Source organism: Capra hircus, chromosome 20 (assembly GCF_001704415.2).
Source record: "Capra hircus breed San Clemente chromosome 20, ASM170441v1, whole genome shotgun sequence".
Taxonomy (NCBI): Eukaryota; Metazoa; Chordata; class Mammalia; order Artiodactyla; family Bovidae; genus Capra; species Capra hircus.
Window position 1 is genome coordinate 65,801,076 of NC_030827.1, and position 23,762 is coordinate 65,824,837.

Genomic DNA, 23,762 nt, shown 5'->3' on the forward strand with positions numbered 1-23,762 from the left:
TGTCCTCTGTGACCCCAAGGACTGTAGCCCACCAGGCTTCTCAGTCCACAGGATTTCCCAGACAATAATACTGGAATAGGTTGCCATTTCCTACTCCAGGGGATCTTCCTGACCCAGGGTCAAACCTGCATCTTCTGAGTGGCCTGCATTGCCAGGCGGACTCTTCAGCACTAGCATCACCTGGGAAGCCCTTACTCAAGTGTGTGTGTGTGTGTGTGTGTGTGTGTGTGTGTGTGTGTGTGTGTGTGTGTGTGTGTGTGTGTGTGTGTGTGTGTGTGTGTGTGTGTGTGTGTGTGTGTGTGTGTGTGTGTGTGTGTGTGTGTGTGTGTGTGTGTGTGTGTGTGTGTGTGTGTGTGTGTGTGTGTGTGTGTGTGTGTGTGTGTGTGTGTGTGTGTGTGTGTGTGTGTGTGTGTGTGTGTGTGTGGTGTGTGTGGTGTGTGTGTGTGTGTGTGTGTGTGTGTGTACGAGCGCGCACGCGTGCGTGCGTACGTGTGTGTTAGTTGCTCAGTCGTGTCTGTTTCTATGCAACCCCATGGACTGTAGCCCACCAGGCTCCTCCATCCATGGGATTCTCCAGGCAAGAATACCAAAGTGGGTTGTCATGCCCTCCTTCTATACGCCAATATAAAATACAAAGTTAAAAGAATAAATTAATTAGTTCAAAGTGGCCCTCTTCTGGCAAGAGGTGTGAGCAGCCGCACAGCGCAAGGCAAGTGGCCCCGAATGCTTGTGCCCCTAGAGGTCGTAGGGGAGGCCGGCCCCCCTGGCTGCCCCATCAACGGTGCTGAGGCTCCATGCAGGAGTCCACCCTGCCCAGGGTCCTGACGGCGTGAGGCCAGCAACCCTGACGTGGGTGGGGTCACGGGCAGAGGCAACGTGAAAAATCTCAGCACGAGGTTGCGAACAACAGCATCCAAGCTAGAGCCAAGAAACAGAGCCAACCAACAGCTGGGAAATCGACCTCAAGTAAACGGAAGTCAAGTGAAAGTGAAAATGTCAGCCGCTTAGTTGTGCCTGACTCTTTGCGACCCCATGGGCTGTAGCCTGCCAGGTTTCCCTGTCCATGGGATTTCCCAGAAAAGAATACTGGAGTGGGTTGCCATTCCCATCTCCAGGGGATCTTCCTGAACCCGGGATCAAACTCTGGTTTCCTACAGTAGAAGCAGATTCTTTACTACCTGAGCCACCCTAGCAAGTAAAATGACTCTGAAATAAGGATGTTTAAGGCACTCAAGCTCATCACTGACTCAACAGACATGACTTTGAGCAAACTCCAGGAGTTGGTGATGGACAGGGAAGCCTGGCGTGCTGCAGTCCACAGGGTCGAAAAGAGCCGGACATGACTGAGCGACTGAACAACGAAGGAACGAAGATGCTTACAGAGATTTCTTAACGAACAGGCTGAGAGCAGCAATTAAACCCGAGCGTGCGTCGTAAAACCAGAAGATGAGTAAAAGCAGAAACGAGTGGACACACACACAAAGCCAACAGACAGACCCATCCACTAAGGGAAGGGGAAGACCAATCTACTAAGGCGAGTCCCGTGAAGGCAGCTCGGGGTGCCACCAACGGACAGCGCCTATAGGTGCAGAGACGCAACAGGGGCAGTCACATCCCACGGGGAAGGAGTTTACGTTCTCCGGAGACAGTGGTAGAGAGAGGGCTATATAACACGCTCTGCAGATGGCCGTAAGTGCTGAGGAAAGACCAGAGAGGGTGGGGGTCTCCTGATGGGAGGGCAGCCAGGCACCTGGGGAGGCTGCTTTGGGAAGGCCCCCAGATGACGTTAATGAAGGAAACGCACGAGTGTCCACCAGTCACGACAGAGTCTGTCATTCACGTGAAAAAAGGAAGCTCAGAGAATTCTGAACAGAAGGAGTATTTGTCCTTCCAGACAGGAAAGTGAAAGTCACTCAATCCCCACGGACTGTACAGTCCATGGGATTCTCCAGGCCAGAATCCTGGACTGGGTAGCCTTTCCCTTCTCCAGGGAATCTTCCCGACCCAGAAATCTAACCGAGGTCTCCTGCATTGCAGGTGGATTCTTTACCAACTGAGCTACGAGGGAAGCCTCCAGACAGGAAGGCTTCTTCGAAAGCTCCGTTGTTAAAAGGTGGCCGCGGTGCTTGGAAAGACCCGGGGTCCACGCCACAGACGGCAAAGGATGCTCTTAACCTGCTTCCTGCTTCTGTCCTCGTGCACTGGGGTGACGGTGGAGGGACGGTGGACCACGTGTGCCACTGAGAGCAGTGGGTGAGGGTGTGCGTGGAGCAAACAGGGAGCAGAGGCGTGGGGGGGTGGCGCCCAGCGCTGCAAAAGGCTTGAGTGGAGAAACGAGGAGGAGACGCCAGGGGAGCCTCTCTGAGCACGGGAGCCTCTTCTGGGAGAGGGACAACATCGTCTCCATCTGAGCTCCCCATCTCAGCATCCTTTACACCAGAGAGACCAACCCGAGTTCACTCTGCCCAGCCTCTCCCTTCACAGAAGGAACTGAGGGTCAAAGATGAGGATGCTTTGTCTGAGATCACAGGACAGAATTCTCTGGAAACCCCATTCTTGGGCTTCCCAAGGGCTCTGTTCAGCTCAGGCTCTTGACCTGGCACTTGAACTTTTTTTTTTCTCTCTTTTTATTTTTCAAATTTTGAAAGTATGATAACACATTTACAGGAGACTTGAAAAATACAAAACAAGGGTACCCATAGTTCTACTAGATATTATACTTATTTTTTAAGTAGATAAATTAAGGTTTTTCAATATGACAGTCTCAATACGAAACTGTCAAAAATTAATAGAAGGAACAGACAGGAAAGCAGAAGGATATAGTAGACCTGAAAAGCACTATGAACCATTTCAACATAATTAAGATTTACACAACGTTCGCACAACACTAGGTTACAGATTCTATTCAAGTTCCCATAGACTATAAACTAAGGACGCAAAGGGAAGTCGCTCAGTCATGTCCAACTGTTCGTGACCCCATGGAATGCAGCCTACCAGGGTCCTCTGTCCATGGGATTCTCCAGGCAAGACTACTGGAGTGGGTTGCCATTTCCTTCTCCAAGGACACAAAACCAGGTGCAAAAATTGCATGGTCTAAAGGTATTGACATCAGACAGAGTCTGCTCTCTTTCCACTGTGGAATTACATTAGAGGTCAATATCAAAAGATAATTGAAAGTAACACACATTGGCACTTGAATCCTTCTGTGTGTTCCACCTTGAGTCTCTCTTCTCGGCCTCCCCAGTAACTCTGGGGAGTCTCCTAACGACTGTGGCTCCTGCGCCTCTCCCTCCCCAGGCTCTTGGCCCCCAGCAGCTCAGCAACAGCCCTCTTGGCACTCAGCTTCCTCTCTCCCTCAATGGCGACAGAACCCCTTGGTGTCAATTACAAGCTTGAAGCTACTAACTAGGATACCCGCACCCGTGCCTGGAACCATCTGATCAAGCAACCAGCAGACAAGAGCCACGTGGCCCCAGCACAAGGGGAAAAGCCCGCTGGACTATAGTCTCCTAAAGACCTAGCATCCCCCAGACATGGCCCTCTTCTAAGCCAAGAGCCTCCCGGGCTCAACATGAGGAACGGCGGGTCTCCCTGCTGCTATGACATCATCATGTTGACACCAAATCTGGAGATCCGGTCCCTGAGCAAAGAGTTCAAGTTCAGTCTTTGCAACTTCAAGGCACAGAGAGCGGTGCCCACCCCAGGGGGATTCCAGAACAACGGGAGACTCGAGGGGCTGGAGGAGAAGGAAGTACTAAGGCGGGGTGCGAGTTGCAAAGGCAGCCTCAGCCATTGGAAACAGGTGACAAGGTGAGCCTGGGCAGCCCCTGACCGCCGGTAGGTCTGATGGGTTAAAACGGGCACCGGGTGACTTCACTCAGCAGAGCCCCGTGGGCCTGCTATTTCCGAAGATGGTCTTCTCAGCCTCTGTTTACAGGTTGGGGCCAGGTGTACAGAACCTGGTATGTCACAGATCAAAATACAGAAAGCATTTGGACATCTTACCTGGTCCCAGGGAGAGACGGTGCCCCCAAAACACATGAACAAGTAGCCCATGGCCACGAGACAGATCCATATCACCAAAGAGAAGAGGCGCAGCAGCTTCTTAAACACCGACTCGATGCACACCAGGATGAAGATCGCAAAGAAAATCGCCAGGGCAGTCGGAACTGTGATTAAAAATGCCACGTGGTCTTCAACTTCCTAAGGGGAGGGGGAAAAACATCACAAAGGGACAATTTAGAAAGCCTGTGGTGCCCATGACTTGTTATTAATATCGAAATGTTATCAACATCAGTCAAGGTTTAAACAGGTCAGGTTTTAAAAGGGACTTCAGAAGTAGAAAAATTTGAACTTTCGAAATTTAAGTTTCTTATTAACTTAAGAAACGTTTTTCTACATAAATAACCCAATACTGGGCTTCTGGTGAAGTGGTAGAGAAGCCTCCTGCCAAGGCAAGAGAAGTAGGTTCAATGCCTGGGTTGGGAAGATCCCCTGGAGGATGGCAACCAACTCCAGTTCTTGCCTGGGAAATCCCACGTGTGCCAGCAGAGCCTCTCTGAGCATGGGAGCCTCTTCTGGGAGAGGGACAGCATCGTCTCCATCTGAGCTCCCCATCTCAGCATCCTTTACACCAGAGAGACCAACCCGAGTTCACAGAGGAGCCTGGAGGGCTGTAGTTCGTGGGACTGCAGAGTCGGACACGACTGAGTGAATGAGCACACGTGATCCAGGACCGGATATTTAAACTACACAAAACAGCCATGCCATCGAATGCAAATTTTCCCTGGTAAGTTAAAAAGTGGATTTCATTCAAAAGTAAATGTGAGAACACAGAATGTAAGGATAAAATAAGGCAAACAACTTCAGACAATCAGATATGCTCTAATCATAGGAAATTAAGGCCTGCAAATGGTTTTGAAATGGTTTATTTTAAAAAAGAACTAAATACTATCTTGGATTCTAAAACTAGAAGCTTTTCTTTTAATGCACTGCAATTAATGTTTTAACAAGATCAAGGCTAATAGAAAAGGGTCAGAAAGTACTAAAAATAGAAGATGAGAGAGTGGGAAATATTTAGAAGACTGTGCCATTTAGCTAGCTTCCTTTTCCGCCTTTCTTGGGCTCTGGCAGCAAAAGGAAAATGGACATTATTAGCCTGTTACTAATGCATTTTTTAAAACTCTACATTTGCACACTAATAGTCATTTTCTATTCATCTCTATCTAGCCACATAACCCTTCAAACGCACAATATTACAATTCCACACAATGCAATAAACCTAGCGTTTCCTCTGATTATCCAAGCCTGGATTTTAGGCTTTAGCTTCTCCAAATATTCTGCTGGAAACTTGCTCTGAACAGCACACGCCATGGGATGGAACACAGTGTAAAAGCTTTAATCTTCAGCTAATACATTTAGTTGATGAAATACTCAAAGGAGTTTCAACCAAAACAATCCATATAGCCAGGGCGCTAAGAACTTCTACTGAAGTTTCAGAATATTAACGCTTACAGTAGAGGGCTTCCCTGGTGGCTCAATGGTCAAGACTCTGCCTGCCCATGTAGGAGACATGGGTTCAATCTCTGATTTGGGAAGATCCCACATGCCAGAAGCCCGAGCACCACCACTACTGAGGCTGCGCTCTACAGCCTGGGAGCTGCAACTGCTGCAGCCCACGGGCCCCAGAGCCCACGCTCCGCAAGGAGAGAGGCCACCGCGATGAGAAGCCCAAACACTGCAGCCAGAGACGCGGCCCCGCTCGCTGCAACCGAGAAAAAGCCCGCGCGGCAACCAAGACTGAGCTCTGCCAAAAGTAAGAAAACAAGACAAAACTCAAAAGTTACAGTGCAACCTGGGACGTACGGCATAGGTCTTTCAAATACCAGAGCCTGGGGAAGCCCTCACCTTTTCTGGTGGGTACAGGGCTCACTCTGGGCCATGAGCATTTCTAACTTCACCCTGGAGATGCCCCGCCACCTCCTTCAGCTATCAGGCCACTGACCACAGGGAGGCGGGCAGGGAGGCGGGCAGGGAGGCGGGTGAGGCACACCAGGCGGCAGGCCCAGGCTGACACCCAGGAGAGAGCAGGGGGGCCCGGACCACCTTCAGCGCCTTCTCTTCCCTATCCTCTCTCACAGTTACACGTGTCGAGCAACAGCTGTGAGAAAGCCAAGAGCGACAGCAATCACGGCAAGGACTCACGTCAGTTGCTGCTGAGTTGCTCAACTGTGTCTGACTATGACCCCATGCACTGCAGCCCACCAAGCTTCCCTGTTCTTCACCATCTCCTTTGCTAAAATTCATGTCCTTGGAGTCGATGATGCCATCCCGCCATCTCATCCTCTATCGCCCCCTTCTCCTCCTGCCCTCAATCTTTCCCAGCATCAGGGTCTTTTCCAATGAGTTGGCTCTTCGCATCAAATGGCCAAAGTATTGGAGCTTCAGTCTCAGTCTTTCCAGTGAATATTCAGGGCTGATCACCTTTAGGATGGACTGGTTTGATCTCCTCACTGGCCAAGGGACTCTCAAGAGTCCTCTCTAGCACCACAGTTCGAAAGCATCAACTCTAACATGGCTATTTTTCTGCTAAGCACTCAGGTACATTAAGGTCTTTTATTCTCACACCAGCCGTATGAGTGCAGGCACGGTTGCCTGCACAGGTGAGAAAATGCAGGCCTCTGAATGGGAGGGAGGCACCAGGGTTGTGGGGCTGATTGGGAGAGAACGGGGCTTCACCCAGGGGATGGTCTGTGTTGCCATCACAGCAGAGCCCTGTGCCCTGTGTGCATAAACGATGCATGAGCTCCGGTGTAGCCAGTTCCCCAGTGGCCAAAAGAATGTTTCCAGAACAGCCAGAAGACAGAAGGGCCCAGTGGGATGTTCTCACAACCTCCCTCCCCTACTATTTCTGTCCACGATTAAGTGCCTTCTTGTACTCTGACCTTCAGACACAGGTTCCAATCATTACAAAAGGTTGTCTGGGATCCACCCACACCCCAGTGCTCCCCAGCACCCAATGCTCCCCAGCACCCAGTGCTCCCTAGTCCGTGCCCTGATCCACGGACCAGGGCACACAGGGATACAGCAGCCTGTCTTCTGAGGACATCTCACTCGAGGTCGTGGTTGCTGCACACACAGAGCCGTGAAAACGTGATTTTACTTTAAACTTCCCCAAATGAAGTTAACTGAGCTGCAAACAGAAAGCCAACCAGTAGAGAAGCAGGACAGCTGCCTTCCTGGTGTGGATTTTCCATCATTTCATTAACCCCGTAGGAAAGCAACAACTGTTGACTGTATTGGCTTCGGTTATCCAGAAAGGAAGAAAGCGGTGTGAAAACCTGCATGACTGTCAAGTGAAAAGTGTGAGTCACTCAGTCATGTCTGAGTCTTTGCGATCCCACAGACTATAGCCTGCTAGGCTCCTCTGTTCCAGGAAATCTCTAGGCAAGAATACCACAGTGGGTTGACATTTCCTTCTCTGGGGCGTCCCTACCCAGGGATCGAACTCAGGTCTCCTGCATTGCAGGTGGATTCTTTACCATCTGAGACAGCAGGGAAGCCCATCAAGTGAAAATCAGTAGCTAAAGGCACAGAGAAGCTGTGACCTGTGACCTGTGTCCTTATGGGAAGAGGAGGATGAAGTATACAGCCCATAGCCGCTTTCCTTACATTTCTCTGCTCAAAGATCCAACCGTGAACAAGGGAAAGACCCAATGCCTTGGTGAGCCAGGAACATTATATAATAAGATTTGATATGGGTTTGGGGTTTAAATACTGGCAGCTCTCTCTCTCTTTTTTTTTTTTTTTTAACCATCAGGGTCTTGATCCCAGACAGCCCACTAGTCTGGGCTGCAGGGCGACCTCTCCACTAGGCACAGTGGACATTGGTCCCCTAATATTTTTAGGGCCCCACAGAAATGCTTTATTTCCTTCAAAATCAGAACAACAAAAGACCCAAGCTTCTAGTCTCAAAGGATACATACACCTCCATGCTCACCCAGCGTCAACTAGGACTGTGAATGTACGTCTAGGGAAGAAGGGCAGACAAAGGCCTCTCCATCCTAAAAGGACCCGAGGGCATCTAGTATCCCTGCTTACCGGATGCGTGGCATTGCCTGGGTCACCCCACGCCCCGGAGAAGGACTCCCCCCAGCTTTGAAGTCCTGTCCCCAACCCGGGCAGGGAGGCCCGTTCCCAGATGGCCCGTGGCTTCAGACAGTCAGTCTCTGCTCACAAGGCCAGTGGCCCCTGACCACTGCAAAACCTGAGCCCTCTGAAGAATCCGGGCTCTTCCAGAAAGAGAACAGCCGTCAATTTATTCTGCGTTCGCCTTTTGAACCTTAACTCCAAACAAGTCTTAGTATGGACTGCTCTACTAAATAGAATCTTTTGTAAAGGGGGGGCAAAGGGGGAAAAAAAAAAACCAACAACAACAGTAGCGTATTCATTGAAAATGTATAAGCTTATAAACCACATTCTTTCCTAGCCCTGCATTTGGATCATGCGTTTTTCTTAAGGTGAATAAGTAAATGAAACAGTGGAACGCCCTCAGACCTTGAATTACACACCCTCGCCCCCCTTATTCCAGCCCCCGCGGACAGGAAGGAGAACGAAGCCGCAGCAGCTCACCCGTGGCTACTCTTTTATGAAATAGCTGAGTTTTCAAAATTCAGTGTATAAAACAAGTAAGAGCAGCTGAAAATAAAGTGAACGAAAACAGTGAAAACACTGTCGATCTAAATTAAATATGTTTATGCAGCCCAACCCCTCCTCCCTTCATGGAAATAAAAAATGTACCATGGTACACAAACTAAATAAAATGTACAGAAATGCCTTTAAGACATGGCTTTAAAAAGATTTTTTAAAAGTCACCATACAATGCAAACTAAATGTGTTAACACGCCTTTAAAAGGAAGACCGCAAGCGTCCCATTACCTACTGTCATGATAATGGGTTCCCATCACTCTCCAGGAATGTTTCATCTTTCTCTGATCAGTGCATTTAATTTGGGAGGGAGTCAAACTGCCAGGCCTATTAAACACCCATTGCTTCTCTTTATCATATAACAACAGCCTTGTTTCTTGGAGGCTCTTCCATGGAGCAACAGATTATGTATATTTTCCATATTTTCCACGTGTGTTTTTCATTCTTTTTGTTAAACAGTACTGTTTTCCTCTTAGATGGCAAAGGACACTCTACCGTAAAATATGTTTCTGTTGTTGCTGTTTAGTTGCTCAGTCATGTCGGACTCTTTCCAACCCCGTGGACTGCAGCCCCTCAGGCGCCCCCCACCCTGAGTCTGTCCTCCTCCCTCCTGCACACCATCTCTCCTCTCTCTCCTCGGTCTACCTCCTCCACATTTAATTTCATCAATAGTATCAGTGATTCAGTCATCTCTGACTGTTTGTGAGCCCATGGATGTAGCCCGCCAGGCTCCTCTGTCCATGGGATTCTTGAGGCCAAGATGCTGGAGTGGGTTCCCATTCCCTCCTCCAGGGGATCTTCCCAACCCAGAGATCAAACCCAGGTCTCCCACACTGCAGGCAGATTCTTTTATCAACTGAGCCACCGTGGAAGCCCAGGAAGACTGGAGTGGGCAGCCTGTCCCTTCTCCCGAGGATCTTCCTGACCCAGGAATCAAACCAGGGTCTCCTGCATTGCAAGCAGATTCTTTACCAACTGAGCTACTGGGGAAGAATGGGTCATAGATCTAAAGGCAAAATGCAAAATAATCCTGAAAAACTCCAAAAGTCTTCCCATGAGCAAACCCGTACTGTGCAGAAAAAGTGGTGCTCAGAGGGAAACTGGTCATCTTACAAGGTGGACTCAGTCACCCTTTCGTCAGCTTGGCCTTACTGGGAGTTGCCATTTCTTGGATCCGCTTTCCCTCCACGGCTCTCTCTTAGAGTTGAATAGAAGAAGAATTTGTGGCAGAACTGGGAGGGCGACATGGAGCAAGTCCTCACCAGAATCTCTTCCCGGAATGCTCCCGAGTGAGAGCAGACCTTCCTTTGGAGAGGCCTGCCCAAGATCTTAGAGGCAGACGCCAAGCCGCCCCAGGAAGGGCGACGTGCAGGATCAGATGAGGCTGAGACACGCAGGGAGGAGCCTGATGGGGCCCAGCCGGCCCAGCTCTGTGCTCCACGTGCAGGACACCAAGTAGGTCAGCCAGACCAGGGTCCCCACTAGAGACCGTCCAGATGGGGCTCCCCTGATGGGTGCGCAAGCTCTGCTTTTGGAGATCCCCACAAGCCCTGACTGCACTGATTCAAGGCTCCCTGCTGCTGCCAAGGTTCACGCAAAGAAAGGAGGCTGAAAACTGATGAACTAAAGATCCCACTGCAGAAATCTGCAAAAGAACAGTGGAAGCCCAAAGCAAGCACTGAGTTGGCCCAAACATTCGTTCACGAGTTTCCACAATGGAAAAACCCAAAGAAAGTTTGGGGCCAACCAAATAGAAAGAAAATGTGGTGGTCAGGGACTTTCCAAAATACTTCCTATTTCTTTCTTCTGGGTTCCTTCTGGATTCACCTTCTAACCTCTTTTGATGTTCCAAGCAGCCATTTTGAGCAAAAAAAAAAAAAGAATAAAAGTGAAGTGTTTCTCTCCCAGGCAGAGGCACGTAAAAGCCACTGTGAGGCTGCTGGCACTTTCTTTCCATGGTGTAACGGTTAAAGAAGCATCTGTCATGAGGAGGATTCCTACAGCCCAGCCCAGGTGAGCAGAGCCCCCCTCCTGCCCCACACTGGCCAGGACATGCTGCAAGAAGTCTGCCTCTGGTGTGGGAAGCCACCGGGAGCAGGGTTGACCTACCATTGCCAAACTGCTGATTCAGGAGGAAAGTAAAATATGTGAATGTTCTCAATCACTAAACACGTGGGGGGTTTTATGCAGCAACAGATAACTAGAACACTGAAGTCTGGTCAATGAAAAATGAAAGTGATGGGGCACTTCCATGCGGATGATGTCAGTTGCCAGAGAGAAGCACTCTTTTCTTCCCTAGTGTATTATATTCAGTGGAAGGACAGATACTGAAGCTGAAGCTCTAATATTCTGGCCACCTGGTGCAAAGAGCCGACTCACTAGAAAAGACCCTGAGGCTGGAAAAGATTGAAGGCAAGAGAAGGGGATGACAGAGGACGAGATGGTTGGATGGCACCAACTCACAGGACATGAGTTTGAGCATCTCCGGGAGACAGTGAAGGACAGAGAAGCCTAGCGTGCTGCATGGGGTCACAGGTCAGACACAACTTAGCAACTATACAACAACAACACAGCAATCAAGGAAGGAAGGATGCTGTGGGATGCAGCTTCCTTCATTCTAAATCTCTGCGTAACTGATGTGAGAGAATTCCTCTGCTGACTCACATTTACTGTGCAGCTCAAACAAAATATAAACCTTTGTTGTGTTAAGCTACTAAGACTCTGGAGTTGTTTGTTTCCATAGCATATCATAATCTAATATGTTTTGATTGACACAGAGGTAATGAAGACAGAAAGCAAAAATGCAACACAGTGTATCAAAACAGACAATTTTTTTTGTAAAAAGTTAAGACAAAACAGACATCTAGTAAGATTAAGTTAAAAAAAAGAAAGCATCTAAGTATTATCAAATATTACCATCACACTTCAGAATTGGGATGAAATGCAAAGTGTCTTAGAAAAGGCTAATTGAAACTGACTCAAGAAATAAAGTTAGAAATACTATAATCCTATTATTATCAAAGATGCTAAAGCAAAAATTTTAAAATCTCTCTTCAAAGAAAGCAACAAACCCATGTGGTTTTCTAAGTAAATTCTTTCAACTCTTTCTAACATAATGAAAACTTTTAGGAAACTAAAAATAAAGGCATACTCCCTGACTTTTAAGACCAGAAAAACTTACAAAAAAGAAAAATGCCAATCTGATAAAGAAATATTCCAAATTCATTTTACCAAAGACTATGTCAGCAAAAACCTTAAAATGTTAGCACTTCACATCCAACATTTTAGAAGATATATCATAAAAACTGTATTTTTATCATGAATATAAAAAATTCTCAGTAATAGAAAATTATAATTCACTACACTGACTTTAAAACACATCAAAAAACCTTTTGATTATCTCAGTTTGGTAAAACTAAACAATCATACTTGAAACCAGTCTGTTGTTCCATGTCCAGTTCTAACTGTTGCTTCCTGACCTACATATAGGTTTCTTAAGAGGCAGGTCAGGTGGTCTGGTATTCCCATCTCTTTCAGAATTTTCCACAGTTTATTGTGATCCACACAGTCAAAGCCTTGGGCATAGTCAATAAAGCAGAAATAGATGTTTTTCTGGAAATCTCTTGCTTTATCGATGATCCAGCGGATGTTGGCAATTTGAACTCTGGTTCCTCTGCTGGAAAACCAGACTGGTTCCAAATGGGAAAAGGAGTAGTCAAGGCTGTATATTGTCACCCTGCTTATTTAACTTCTATGCAGAGTACATCAGGAGACATGCTGAGCTGGAAGAAGCACAAGCCGGAATCAAGATTGCCGGGAGAAATATCAGTAACCTCAGATATGCAGGTGACACCACCCGTATGGCAGAAAGTGAAGAGGAGCGAAAAAGCCTCTTGATGAAAGTGAAAGAGCACAGTGAAAAGTTGGCTTAAAGCTCAACATTCAGAAAACGAAGATCATGGCATCTGGTCCCATCACTTCATGGGAAATAGATGGGGAAACAGTGGAAACAGTGTCAGACTTTATTTTGGGGGGCTCCAAAATCACTGCAGACGGTGATTGCAGCCATGAAATTAAAAGATGCTTACTCCTTGGAAGGAAAGTTATGACCAACCTAGACAGCATATTCAAAAGCAAACACATTACTTTGCCAACAAAGATCCGTCTAGTCAAGGCTATGGTTTTTCCAGTGGTCATGTATGGATGTGAGAGTTGGACTGTGAAGAAAGCTGAGCGCCAAAGAATTGATGCTGTTGAACTGTGGTGTTGGAGAAGACTCTTGAGAGTCCCTTGGACTGCAAGGAGATCCAACCAGTCCATTCTGAAGGAGATCAGTCCTGGGTGTTCTTTGGAAGGAATGATGCTGAGGCTGAAACTCCAATACTTTGGCCACCTCATGCGGAGAGCTGACTCATTGGAAAAGACCCTGATGCCAGGAGGGATTGGGGGCAGGAGGAGAAGGGGATGACAGAGGATGAGATGGCTGGATGGCATCACTGACTCAATGGACGTGAGTTTGAGTGAACTCCAGGAGTTGGTGATGGACAAGGAGGCCTGGTGCGCTGCAGTTCATGGGGTCACAAAGAGTCGGACACGACTGAGCAACTGAACTGAACTGAAACAATCATATTTAAACTTTTTCTATAAATTAACCAAAAGGAATGTCAAAGGATATCTATAAAAATCTATAACCAGCAAAAAAAAAAAATCTATAACCAGCATCATCTTAAATGAATAAACTATTAAGGAATTCTATTTAAAACCAGAAAAAAGGCAAGGGCACCCACAATCACCAGTTTTGTCAACAGCACATTAGTTTCAGGCCAACATAATAATACAAGATACAGAAATGGAAAAAAAAATGTATTGGACAAAATAAAATAAAACTCTCAGTACTTGCAGATAAACTAAAAACATTCCAAAACTAAGATCATGACATCCAGTCCCATCACATCACGGCAAACATGGAAACAATAGAATGTTTCCATTATGGGGACAATAGAAACAGTAACAGACTGTATTTTCTTGGGCTCCTAAATCACTGCAGATGGTGACGGCAGCCATGAAATTAAAAGATGCTTGCTCCCTGGAAGAAAAGCTATGTCAAACCTAGACAGCATATTAAAAAACAGAGACATTACTTTGCTGACAAAGGTCTGTCTGGTCAAAGCTATGGTTTTTACCAGTAGTCATGTATGGATGTGAGAGTTGCACCATAAACAAAGCTGAGTGCTGAAGAATTGATGCTTTTGAACTGTGGTGTTGGAGAAGACTCTTGAGAGTCCCCTGGACTGCAAGGAGGTCAATCCTGAAGGAGATCAGTCCTGGGTGTTCACTGGAAGGACTGATGCTGAAGCTGAAGCTCCAATACTTTGGCCACCTAATCCAAAGAACTGACTCACTGGAAAAAACCCTAATGCTGGGAAATATTGAAGGCAGGAGGAGAAGAGGGTGACAGAGGATGAGTTGGTTGGGTAGCATCACCGACTCAATGGACATGAGTCTGAGCAAACTCCAGGGGTTGGTGGTGGACAGGGAGGCCTGGCATGCTGCAATCCATGGATTGCAAAGAATCAGACATGACTGAGCAACTGAACTGAACTGATTTGCAGATGATATGATTGTCTGTGTAGAGAAGCTGAAAATATCTGCATTTCAGTCACTAGTAACAGAAAGGATATGATAAGTTGTATAAATATAAAATAATATCCAAAATTAAATTATATTCTTTTACAGCATCAACAAAAGAATCAGTTCACTTCAGTTCAGTCGCTCAGTTGTGTCTGACTCTTTGCGACCCCATGAATTGCAGCACGCCAGGCCTCCATGTCCATCACCAACTCCTGGAGTTTACTCAAACTCATGTCCATCGAGTCAGTGATGCCAGCCAGCCATCTCATCCTCTGTCATCCTCTTCTCCTCCTGCCCCCAATCTTTCCCAGCATCAGGGTCTTTTCCAATGAGTCAACTCTTCGCATGAGGTGGCCAAAGTATTAGAGTTTCAGCTTCAGCATCAGTCCTTCCAATGAACACCCAGGACTGATCTCCTTTAGAATGGACTGGTGGGATCTCCCCGCAGTCCAAGGGACTCTCAAGAGTCTTCTCCAACACCACAGTTCAAAAGCATCAATTCTTCAGCGCTCAGCTTTCTTCACAGTCCAACTCTCACATCCATACATGACCACTGGGAAAACCATAGCCTTGACTAGATGGACCTTTGTTGGCAAAGTAATGTTTCTGCTTTTTAATATGTTATCTAGGTTGGTCATAACAAAAGGATAGAAATTCCCAGTTTCATAATTTTTAAAATACAATTTACAGTAAGCAATAAAATACATAATATCCTTTGGTATCAATGAGTAAGAACAACTTATGGAAAACTATAAAACATTACTGAACCACATAAGTGAATGGAGAGATAGCCCATGTTCATGGATAGAAAAATTTAATATCACAAAATATGAATTCCCAGCAATGAATCGATAGATTAACACTAACAAGATCCTACTTGAGTTTTTTTATATTGAGGTTAAAATAAGTTAACTGTAAAGTTTGTACAGAAGAAGAAAAAGTCAAGAATAACCAAAAAGCTTTTCAAAAAGTTGAATGTTATTTCCCTTGCCCAATATAAATACTTATTATAAAGCTTTATTAGTTATACTCTGCGCATGTGTATTTAAAAAAGAAAAAACTTAACCACTGGAGCAGAAAAGATAACCCATAACAAACCACTTGTATATGGAATTTTGATTTGTATCAGATATGGTGAAAGAAGTAACTAACATGGATATGTAAAAATCAGTTCTCCACAAGAGAAAAGCATGTAAATGGATCTTGATCACTATCTTATACCGCACAAACGCCATATATAGGCATGTATGACAAAATGGATAAAATGAACAGAAAGAAATCACAAAAAGTGCAGATGAAGTCCACTTCTGAGGGTTGGTAGGGAAATGAGAGGTGAAGTGTACAGACTGGTAGATATTACTGGGGTATTCTAGTTTGGACTGGGGACACGGGTGCTTAGTTTTAGTGTAAACAAACAAACATATCAGTGAAAATTGAGCTCAATAATCAAAGTTTAATTAAATTAGCCAAATGATAAATTCCATTCTGTGCACCTAATGTCCAATTCTGAAGAACATGGGTGTTATAGGTTTGAATGAACTGCAAGTCAACAACTGGGAAAGAGTAGATGTTAGATCAACCGTATGTCTGAACTATGCTAACATTTCTTCATTACCTCTTTCATTTTTATTCATCCAATTTCCTATCCTCCTCATTTTTAATATCATATGGCTTTTGTTCTACTGATGCACCAGTCTAAAACTTCCATTCTTTCCTAATATCCACAGATCACTAGTAGCTTGAAATCGTAATTATTTCCCCTTTTTTATACAGCTTAAAAGATAATACAGTCCGTTAAAATACACAGGCAATAATTCAATCTTTGCAGTAAGCCCACAGGAATGGAATCCTGCACCTGTGATATTACACTTGTCCTGGCCATGCTGTCCCCAGATCATTATGTCTGAGGGATAGTAAAGGACACTGGTAGAAGTGGAGAGACATTCTCATTCTTAAACTCTCAGTCAGGGCTCTCATCACCAGAGCCCTGCGTGGTCTACCACTGTCTCCAGCAGGAACCTTCTGAAAGGTGGAAACCCTAGACACTGGACTTATTCATAAGCTCCTCTCTGAAAATAGTCATCATCTTGAGAAATCCTGTCAAGAATTTCAAGTTCTAAGAAGAAGCTATGGTACTTTATATTTGTATGTTTCCAATGCAATAAATTATTCACTCAGTAGATTTTAATTGCATTAATAACTGCAATTTTCCATTTCAAGCACCAGGTTTTTAAAAGGATTCGGTTCAGCTCTTGAGATACAGCTGGACTTCCGCATCCTTAACAGCGATAGAGGAGCAACCCAGGTCTGTGGTCTTGCCCCCTCTGTCCTGGCACTGCTGTTCCAGGGCCCTGGGCAGAATCAGAAAGCTGGCCGGCAAAGCTGCTCAAGGGGATTTTTAGGCTGGGGTTCTCTACTCTGCCCATCACTCTCTCTTGAAGCTGGCACCTGGGGATGGAAGCGTAAGCCCAAGTGACATGATGATTTGTAATGTGAACCTCCAAACTGCAAATCTCTCTGGGCTCCCATCTTTGCAGTTTTTCAGTTCAGTTCAGTCACTCAGGCGTGTCTGACTCTTTGCAACCGCATGAATCGCAGCATGCCAGGCCTCCCTGTCCATCACCAACTCCCAGAGTTCACTCAGACTCACGTCCATCAAGTCGGTGATGCCATCCAGCCATCTCATCCTCTGTTGTCCCCTTCTCCTCCTGCCCCCAATCCCTCCCAGGCATCAGAGTCTTTTCCAATGAGTCAACTCTTCGCATGAGGTCACCAAAGTACTGGAGTTTCAGCTTTAGCATCATTCCTTTCAAAGAACACCCAGGACTGATCTCCTTCAGAATGGACTGGTTGGATCTTCTTGCAGTCCAGGGGACTCTCAAGAGTCTTCTCCAACACCACAGTTCAAAAGCATCGATTCTTCGGCGCTCAGCTTTCTTCACAGTCCAACTCTCACATCCACACATGACCACTTGACTAGATGGAACTTTGTTGGCAAAATAATGTCTCTGCTTTTGAATATGCTATCTAGGTTGGTCATAACTTTCCTTCCAAGGAGTAAGCGTCTTTTAATTTCATGGCTGCAATCACCATCTGCAGTGATTTTGGAGCCCCCCAAAATAAAGTCTGACACTGTTTCCACTGTTTCCCCATCTATTTCCCATGAAGTGATGGGACCAGATGCCATGATCTTCGTTTTCTGAATGTTGAGCTTTAAGCCAACTTTTCACTGTGCTCTTTCACTTTCATCAAGAGGCTTTTTCGCTCCTCTTCACTTTCTGCCATAAGGGTGGTGTCATCTGTATATCTGAGGTTATTGATATTTCTCCCAGCAATCTTGACTCCAGCTTGTGCTTCTTCCAGCTCAGCATGTCTCCTGATGTACTCTGCATATAAGTTAAATAAGCAGGGTGACAATATACAGCCTTGACGTACTCCTTTTCCTATTTGGAACCAGTCTGTTGTTCCAATAACAAAAATGTCCAGTTCTAACTGTTGCTTCCTGACCTGCATATAGGTTTCTCAAGAGGCCGGTCAAGTGGTCTGTGGTTTTTACTGGATCCTTATACAAAGAGGGCACTGAAGCAACATTATCGCAGTCTTAACTGGGCCAAATGGATCAAACACATGAGCTGATTGAACAACCCTTTTCTCTCTTCCCGAATGCACTGGGGGGCTGCAAACCAAAACTGCCAGATGTGTGTTAATTTCCTATCGACAGTTTGACGCCAGGGAGCATAAGTGAAAGTCACTAAGTCATGTCTGACTCTTTACAACCCCATGGACTATATAGTCCATGGAATTCTCTAGACCAGAATACTGGAGTGGGTGGCCTTTCCCTTCTCCAGGGGATCTTCCCAACTTAGCAATCAAGCCCAGGTCTCCCACATTGCAGGTGGATTCTTTACCAGCTGAGCCACAAGGGAAGCCCAAGAACACTGGAGTGTGTAACCTACCCCTTCTCCAGCAGATCTTCCCAACCCAGGAATCGAACCAGGGTCTACTGCATTGCAGGCAGATTCTTTACAGCTGAGCTACCAAGGAAGCCGTGGTAAATATTATCTTATCACTCTTGTTCATTTATATAACATTATCCAAAGCTAACAGAATTAAAAAATACAAACGTCAATTCAAGTGTCAATTTGGCAGAATTTTAGTGCTAGAGACTGGTAATGAGTCAAAATATTACTTTAATTAAACTATCTATGATTCTTGATTATTTTTTATAAACTAATTCAAAGCTATATTCATACTTATCATGTAAATAGAAAAACATCCCATTTTTTATACCTAGGTTTTAAAATTCTAGTACTCATTTAGTTGTCAGCCTGAAATACATCTATGGGAGCCCCTACCAAGGAGAACCCTGGGGGCTGCAAATATAATAACAAAAATGACCACATCTGTTGTAGCTAAAATGGGTGCCCGGCTCTGTGCTAAATGTCCACAGGGTCCATTTTACTCAGTTCCCAAACGAACTCCCTGAGCCTGGTTGTGTTATTCATTTCAGTCCACAGCAGACAAATCAATTTTTCAGGAACACTAAGTGGCAACACTGAGACCAGATCCAGGTCTAGTGACAGTTTTATGTTCTTAACAAGAGGCCACATGATGGGAATGACAGCTGCTAAGGAAAACATATCTATCCCCTAAACTGTACATGTTAATTACACACCTTCCATCTGGTTAGTGCTGCATTAAATATTGGGGGTGCTAAGTTTCTTCCCTGAAAGAATCAACAATTAGTTGAGGAGCAAGATGAACTCAACAAAGTATTCTGCAGGTCAGACAACAGTCGTCGAGAGGGAAAATTATTTCATGAAATAAATGAGCTCCAGGAGATGAATCCAGTCAATCTTGAAGGAAATCAACCCTGAATATTCATTGGAAGGACTAATGCTGAAGCTGAAGCTCCAATCATTTGGCCACCTGATGCAAAGAGCTGACTCATTGGAAAAGACCCTGATGCTGGGAAAGACTGAAGGCAGGAGGAGAAGAGGGTGACAGAGGATGAGATGGTTGGATGGCATCACCAACTCTTGGATTTAAGCAAAGTCCAAGAGATAGTGGAGGACAGTGGAGCCTGTCATTCTGCAGTCCACTGAGGTCACAAAGAGTCGGACTGACATGACTGAGCAGCTGAACCACAACAACAAGGATGGATGAGCTTTGCAGGCATCTGATACAGATAGGAATGCCCAGCACAGGACAGACTGCTGAAGCGTGAGGAGAGCTTGAACTTGGACACGCAGCCTAGGGAGGAGGAGGCTTCCAGGTGAGGGGACGCATTGGACGCACTGGAAGATACAGAGCAAAGCTAGAGAGGACCAGCTGCAGATGGAGCCCAGGCTGACCGACCACCCAGAGCAGAGAGGCCAGTGGCAGCGAGTCAAAGATGAGCCGCTTCAGGACGGAACACCACCTGGGGGGATGCCCACCCCAGTGCTGGTCCCAGCGGACACTCCATCAACATCACTGAAGGAAGAATGAGCGGATGGTCCAGTGGATGGTGCTGATGCCAACACTGAGTTACAGGCAGAACCAGAGTACCCTGGAGCAGGAAACGGCAGCCCACTCCAGTATTCTTGCCTGGAGAATCCCAGGTACACGGGAGCCTGGCGGGCTGCAGTCCAAGGGGTCACAAAGTCAGACCTGATGGATGGACTGAGCACACAAGCCGCAGGGCCACACTGAATACCCAAAGGGTGCTTGCAGGTCTTTTCCTGCTGGGCCTGTAAACTGCAACCAATGCTTCCGCAGAAAATGACAGTTTTTGTTGTCTTTTGTTTATACCACAGCGAAGTTATAATTAAAATGACTTATTGAATTACTGGTTGTGATTACAAATACCTGCCAAGTAAGTCTCCTGCATGGATAGAGAAATTCACAGAAAGATGTACCTTTAACTTCCTCCACTCCAATTCCTGAGAGCATGCACTTTTCCCTCCCCATCCCCCACCCCCAGCTCCAGAATGCTTAGACTGGAGAAAGTACACAGAGAATTTCCTACTCCTCAGAGGAGATGTCAGACATGTTCATCTGCCTTCTCCAGCCTTCCACTACCCAAGAAAGGGGTGAAAGACTGACTTTCTTGTCAAAAGATTCTTGATTCTTCCACCCACTGGGGGCGCTGAAATAGTCCCTGCAATCATAAAACTATTTCCCTTTACAATGACTGGTTTCATTTATTTGCTTTGGAAAAATTAAGGTTCTTTCTCCATGTACAGAGAAAAGAAACACTCTGATATATCTGCCCTGAGAAAAAACACCTGACGCTGGGAAAACTGACATGTCATAAAGTACTTGTGGTCATCGTTGGAAAGAGCTGGCACAGTCAGTCACAGTAAAAGCAAGAGGGTGGATCATAGTCTGAAAAATCATAGGTATTACATATTTAATAAAAGCTTATTTGATTTCAGTACTAAAAAATAGACCCAAAAAATCAGTTTTATTGCAATATCTGACTATTTTAAATGTATAGGAATGAAATTTTTCCAGTTGAAATACTGACCACCCCAATCATAAATTTTAGCCAAAACAAATCTGGCCGGAGCTAGCTGGTATTTGACAAACTAAAAAAATATGTCAACCTTTCCTAACTATGACAGGCAAATTTTGAGAAAAGTTGGCTGCTCTGTACATAATAAATGAGAGAGGATTTAATTCTGAGATGAGTTTGTCATGCATTTAGTAATAAGAACCAGTCCTGGACAATGACGTTAACTCATAAGACTTAGAACTTAAAAGTTTGGTCTCATTAGTTCCAGGGTCTCATGCCAGGGGGCAATTTAATTTTGTTCAGCATACCCAAAGTATCGTCAAAAACTTTCACCATAAGCAAAAAGAAAGTATTTTTCATATTAGTAAATATGATATTAAAATTCAAGTCATGGTATCATATGTGCTACTGGTTTCATGTCTTGATATTTCTTAACAAATATGAGGTTAAACCTATTTAACAGCTTTTTATGTAAAAAAAAGCTGTTAAGCGAGATGGTAAAGTTTCAATTCAGAATTTACTTTTACAGTATAATAAAAATACTTTGCAGATTACTTTAACTTCATGATCAATGATGCAAAACCATGTGTTGACCATAGACTGAAATTAAGTGAGAGAGGTTTGTGAATAATGTCAATTACAGGAACATAATTAGGGAGCTGAAGCTCCAATCCTTTGGTCACCTGATGCCAAGAGCCGACTCACTGGAAAAGACTCTGATGCTGGGAAAGATTGAGGGCAGGAGGTGAAGGGGACGACAGAGGATGAGATGGTTGGATGGCATCACTGACTCAATGGACATGAGTTTGAGCAAACTCTGGGATATATGAAGGATAGGGAAGCCAAGAGTTGGACACAACTAAGCGACTGAACTGCAACAACAAAGGGGAATACAAAGTCAAGACAAAGCTTACTTTTTTAAAAAGATGTATTTCCAGTCACTTCACGCAAAAGCAATTACATATTGCAAAAAAATCACCATGTATTCAGATGATGTTAGGATCATTTTGTGATCCAAATGTTCCAGGAGACCATGGATGTGCATGAAGTAAGTTGCCAGACATTTCCTACTACAAGAACTGGTGGAAGTCTAATGGAAATCAAAATCAGGCAGATTCATAGGAAAGAAGGAATCTGTCCAAGATTACAGGCAGCAAAAATAGATCTGCTGAGCTCCTGAATTACATCAGAGCCTAGCAATTCTAGTAAAGGTGGAAACCTGGGCCTACCCCAAGCAGCTATTTCTGTCTCCCGAGGTAGATCTCTGGGAAGCCACACTCTGGTCATTCTGAGAAATGAACTCACCCCAACCCCTGTGCGCATGGGCCTATGTTACTGCTGCACTGCCTTCCAAAGCTCCTGACCTTGAATGGCAGGGATAGAGAATATGGTTTTGCAAAGTGAAACTGCTATTTACGTTATTACTAAAAGCAAAATAGAAACGAGCTGTCCAGACCTCAGAATCAATCCAGTCCTTCTGAAGGTCAAGTTTCAGAGGACAGTATCCATTCCTCCCTGGTGTTTCCCAATTCCCACCCAGCCCAGCAGCCCCAGCTCCCGCTTGAAGGTCACCTTTCCACCAGACCCCATTATCCTTCCTGACTGTGGAACATTTCTGCGCAGCTCATCACCTAGAGGGGTTTACAAAGAGCAGACATGACCGAGCACGGTTTAGGCAGAACAGAGAACAGGACCCATTCCATCGTCTCTGGACCTCCCCCTGGGCTACAGCCACGCCAAGGGAAGTGCTTGCTTTCTGCTTAAAGTGATTTTGCTGAATGCCTAGACTGTGGGAATGATCGATTTACCAAGAAAAATAAAGATGCCTGAGCAAACTTTTCAAAAAGATGCCATTCCAAAATTTGTTCCCCGTGAAACAGAATGTAAAGCAACTGGATGCATTAAGTGCATGCTACGTCATTTCAGCCATGTCCAACTCTCTGCAACCCTGTGGACGGCACCCTGCCAGGCTCCTCTGTCCATGGGATTTCCCAGGGAAGCATATGGGAGTGGGTTGCCTTTCCTCCTCCAGGGGCTCTTCCCCATCCAGGGACTGAGCACACGTCTCTTACGTCTCCTACACTGGCAGGGTTCCTTACCACTAGTGCCACCTGGAAACCCTAAAGGAAGTGAGTAGAGAAACCAAAGATCAAAGGCAGATTAGAGAAGGGAGCTTCCAGCTGACTGCACTGAATCTCTCAGGGCACAGCGATGCGTTCAAGCTACATCAAGGTTTAAGAAGTTAGAGATCCCTATCATAGCAAAGTGGTGTGTGTCAGGGAGGCATGAACTTCACACTTGTCTTTAAATATATTAATGGCGCTATAAATAGGCCATCACCTGCTCCTCCTCTTCCATTTAGAAGAGAACCAGCCAGAACGCTTTGAATTACAGATTCGCCAGAATCACAAGCAGCAATGTCCTGGCAGAACAGATTTGCAGAGGAAGAGGGACGTGTTTTCTCCCCTGCAGGAATGGTAATGAACAGGAGATGCCTTCAGAGACTCTGCTTGCCAAGGAGACGGAGCAGAAGTCTCTCCTCAAGTCCTCCTTGGCCCTAAAAAGTGGTGAGAAGAGGAAAAAAAAAAAAAAAATGCCATTCCAGGAAGCAGTGCAGGCTGGCAAGATTGTGAAGACTGCCCTGAACTCACACCCAGAATGCAGAATGAAGGTGCTCTCTGTTCTGTGTTGCATAATATAAGACCCAGTTATGATCGGTGGCATCCGTGATCTTCTGCTTTCTAATTTTTTTTCCCTTATTTTTTTGAATTCCATGAGAAGACAACACCTTTGACAATTGTGCGGAGAAGGCAAACTTCATCTTTTAAAGAACCATGACGATAACAAGTTTTCCCATGCATAATATCTGAGCACCATCTGGCTCAGGATATGAGGAATAAATTGCCAAAAACCAAGGACAGCGATT

The 23,762-nt window shown here is 45.5% G+C and overlaps 1 protein-coding gene across 1 annotated transcript in view; it reads right to left on the reverse strand.

The window, feature by feature from the left end:
* ADCY2 (adenylate cyclase 2) overlaps nt 1-23,762 on the reverse strand; it is a 462,350-nt gene that overhangs the window by 437,343 nt on the left and 1,245 nt on the right. The window contains exon 2 of the mRNA XM_018065622.1: nt 4,006-4,203. Coding sequence (XP_017921111.1) covers nt 4,006-4,203 — 198 coding nt within the window. The remainder of the gene's footprint in view (nt 1-4,005; nt 4,204-23,762) is intronic.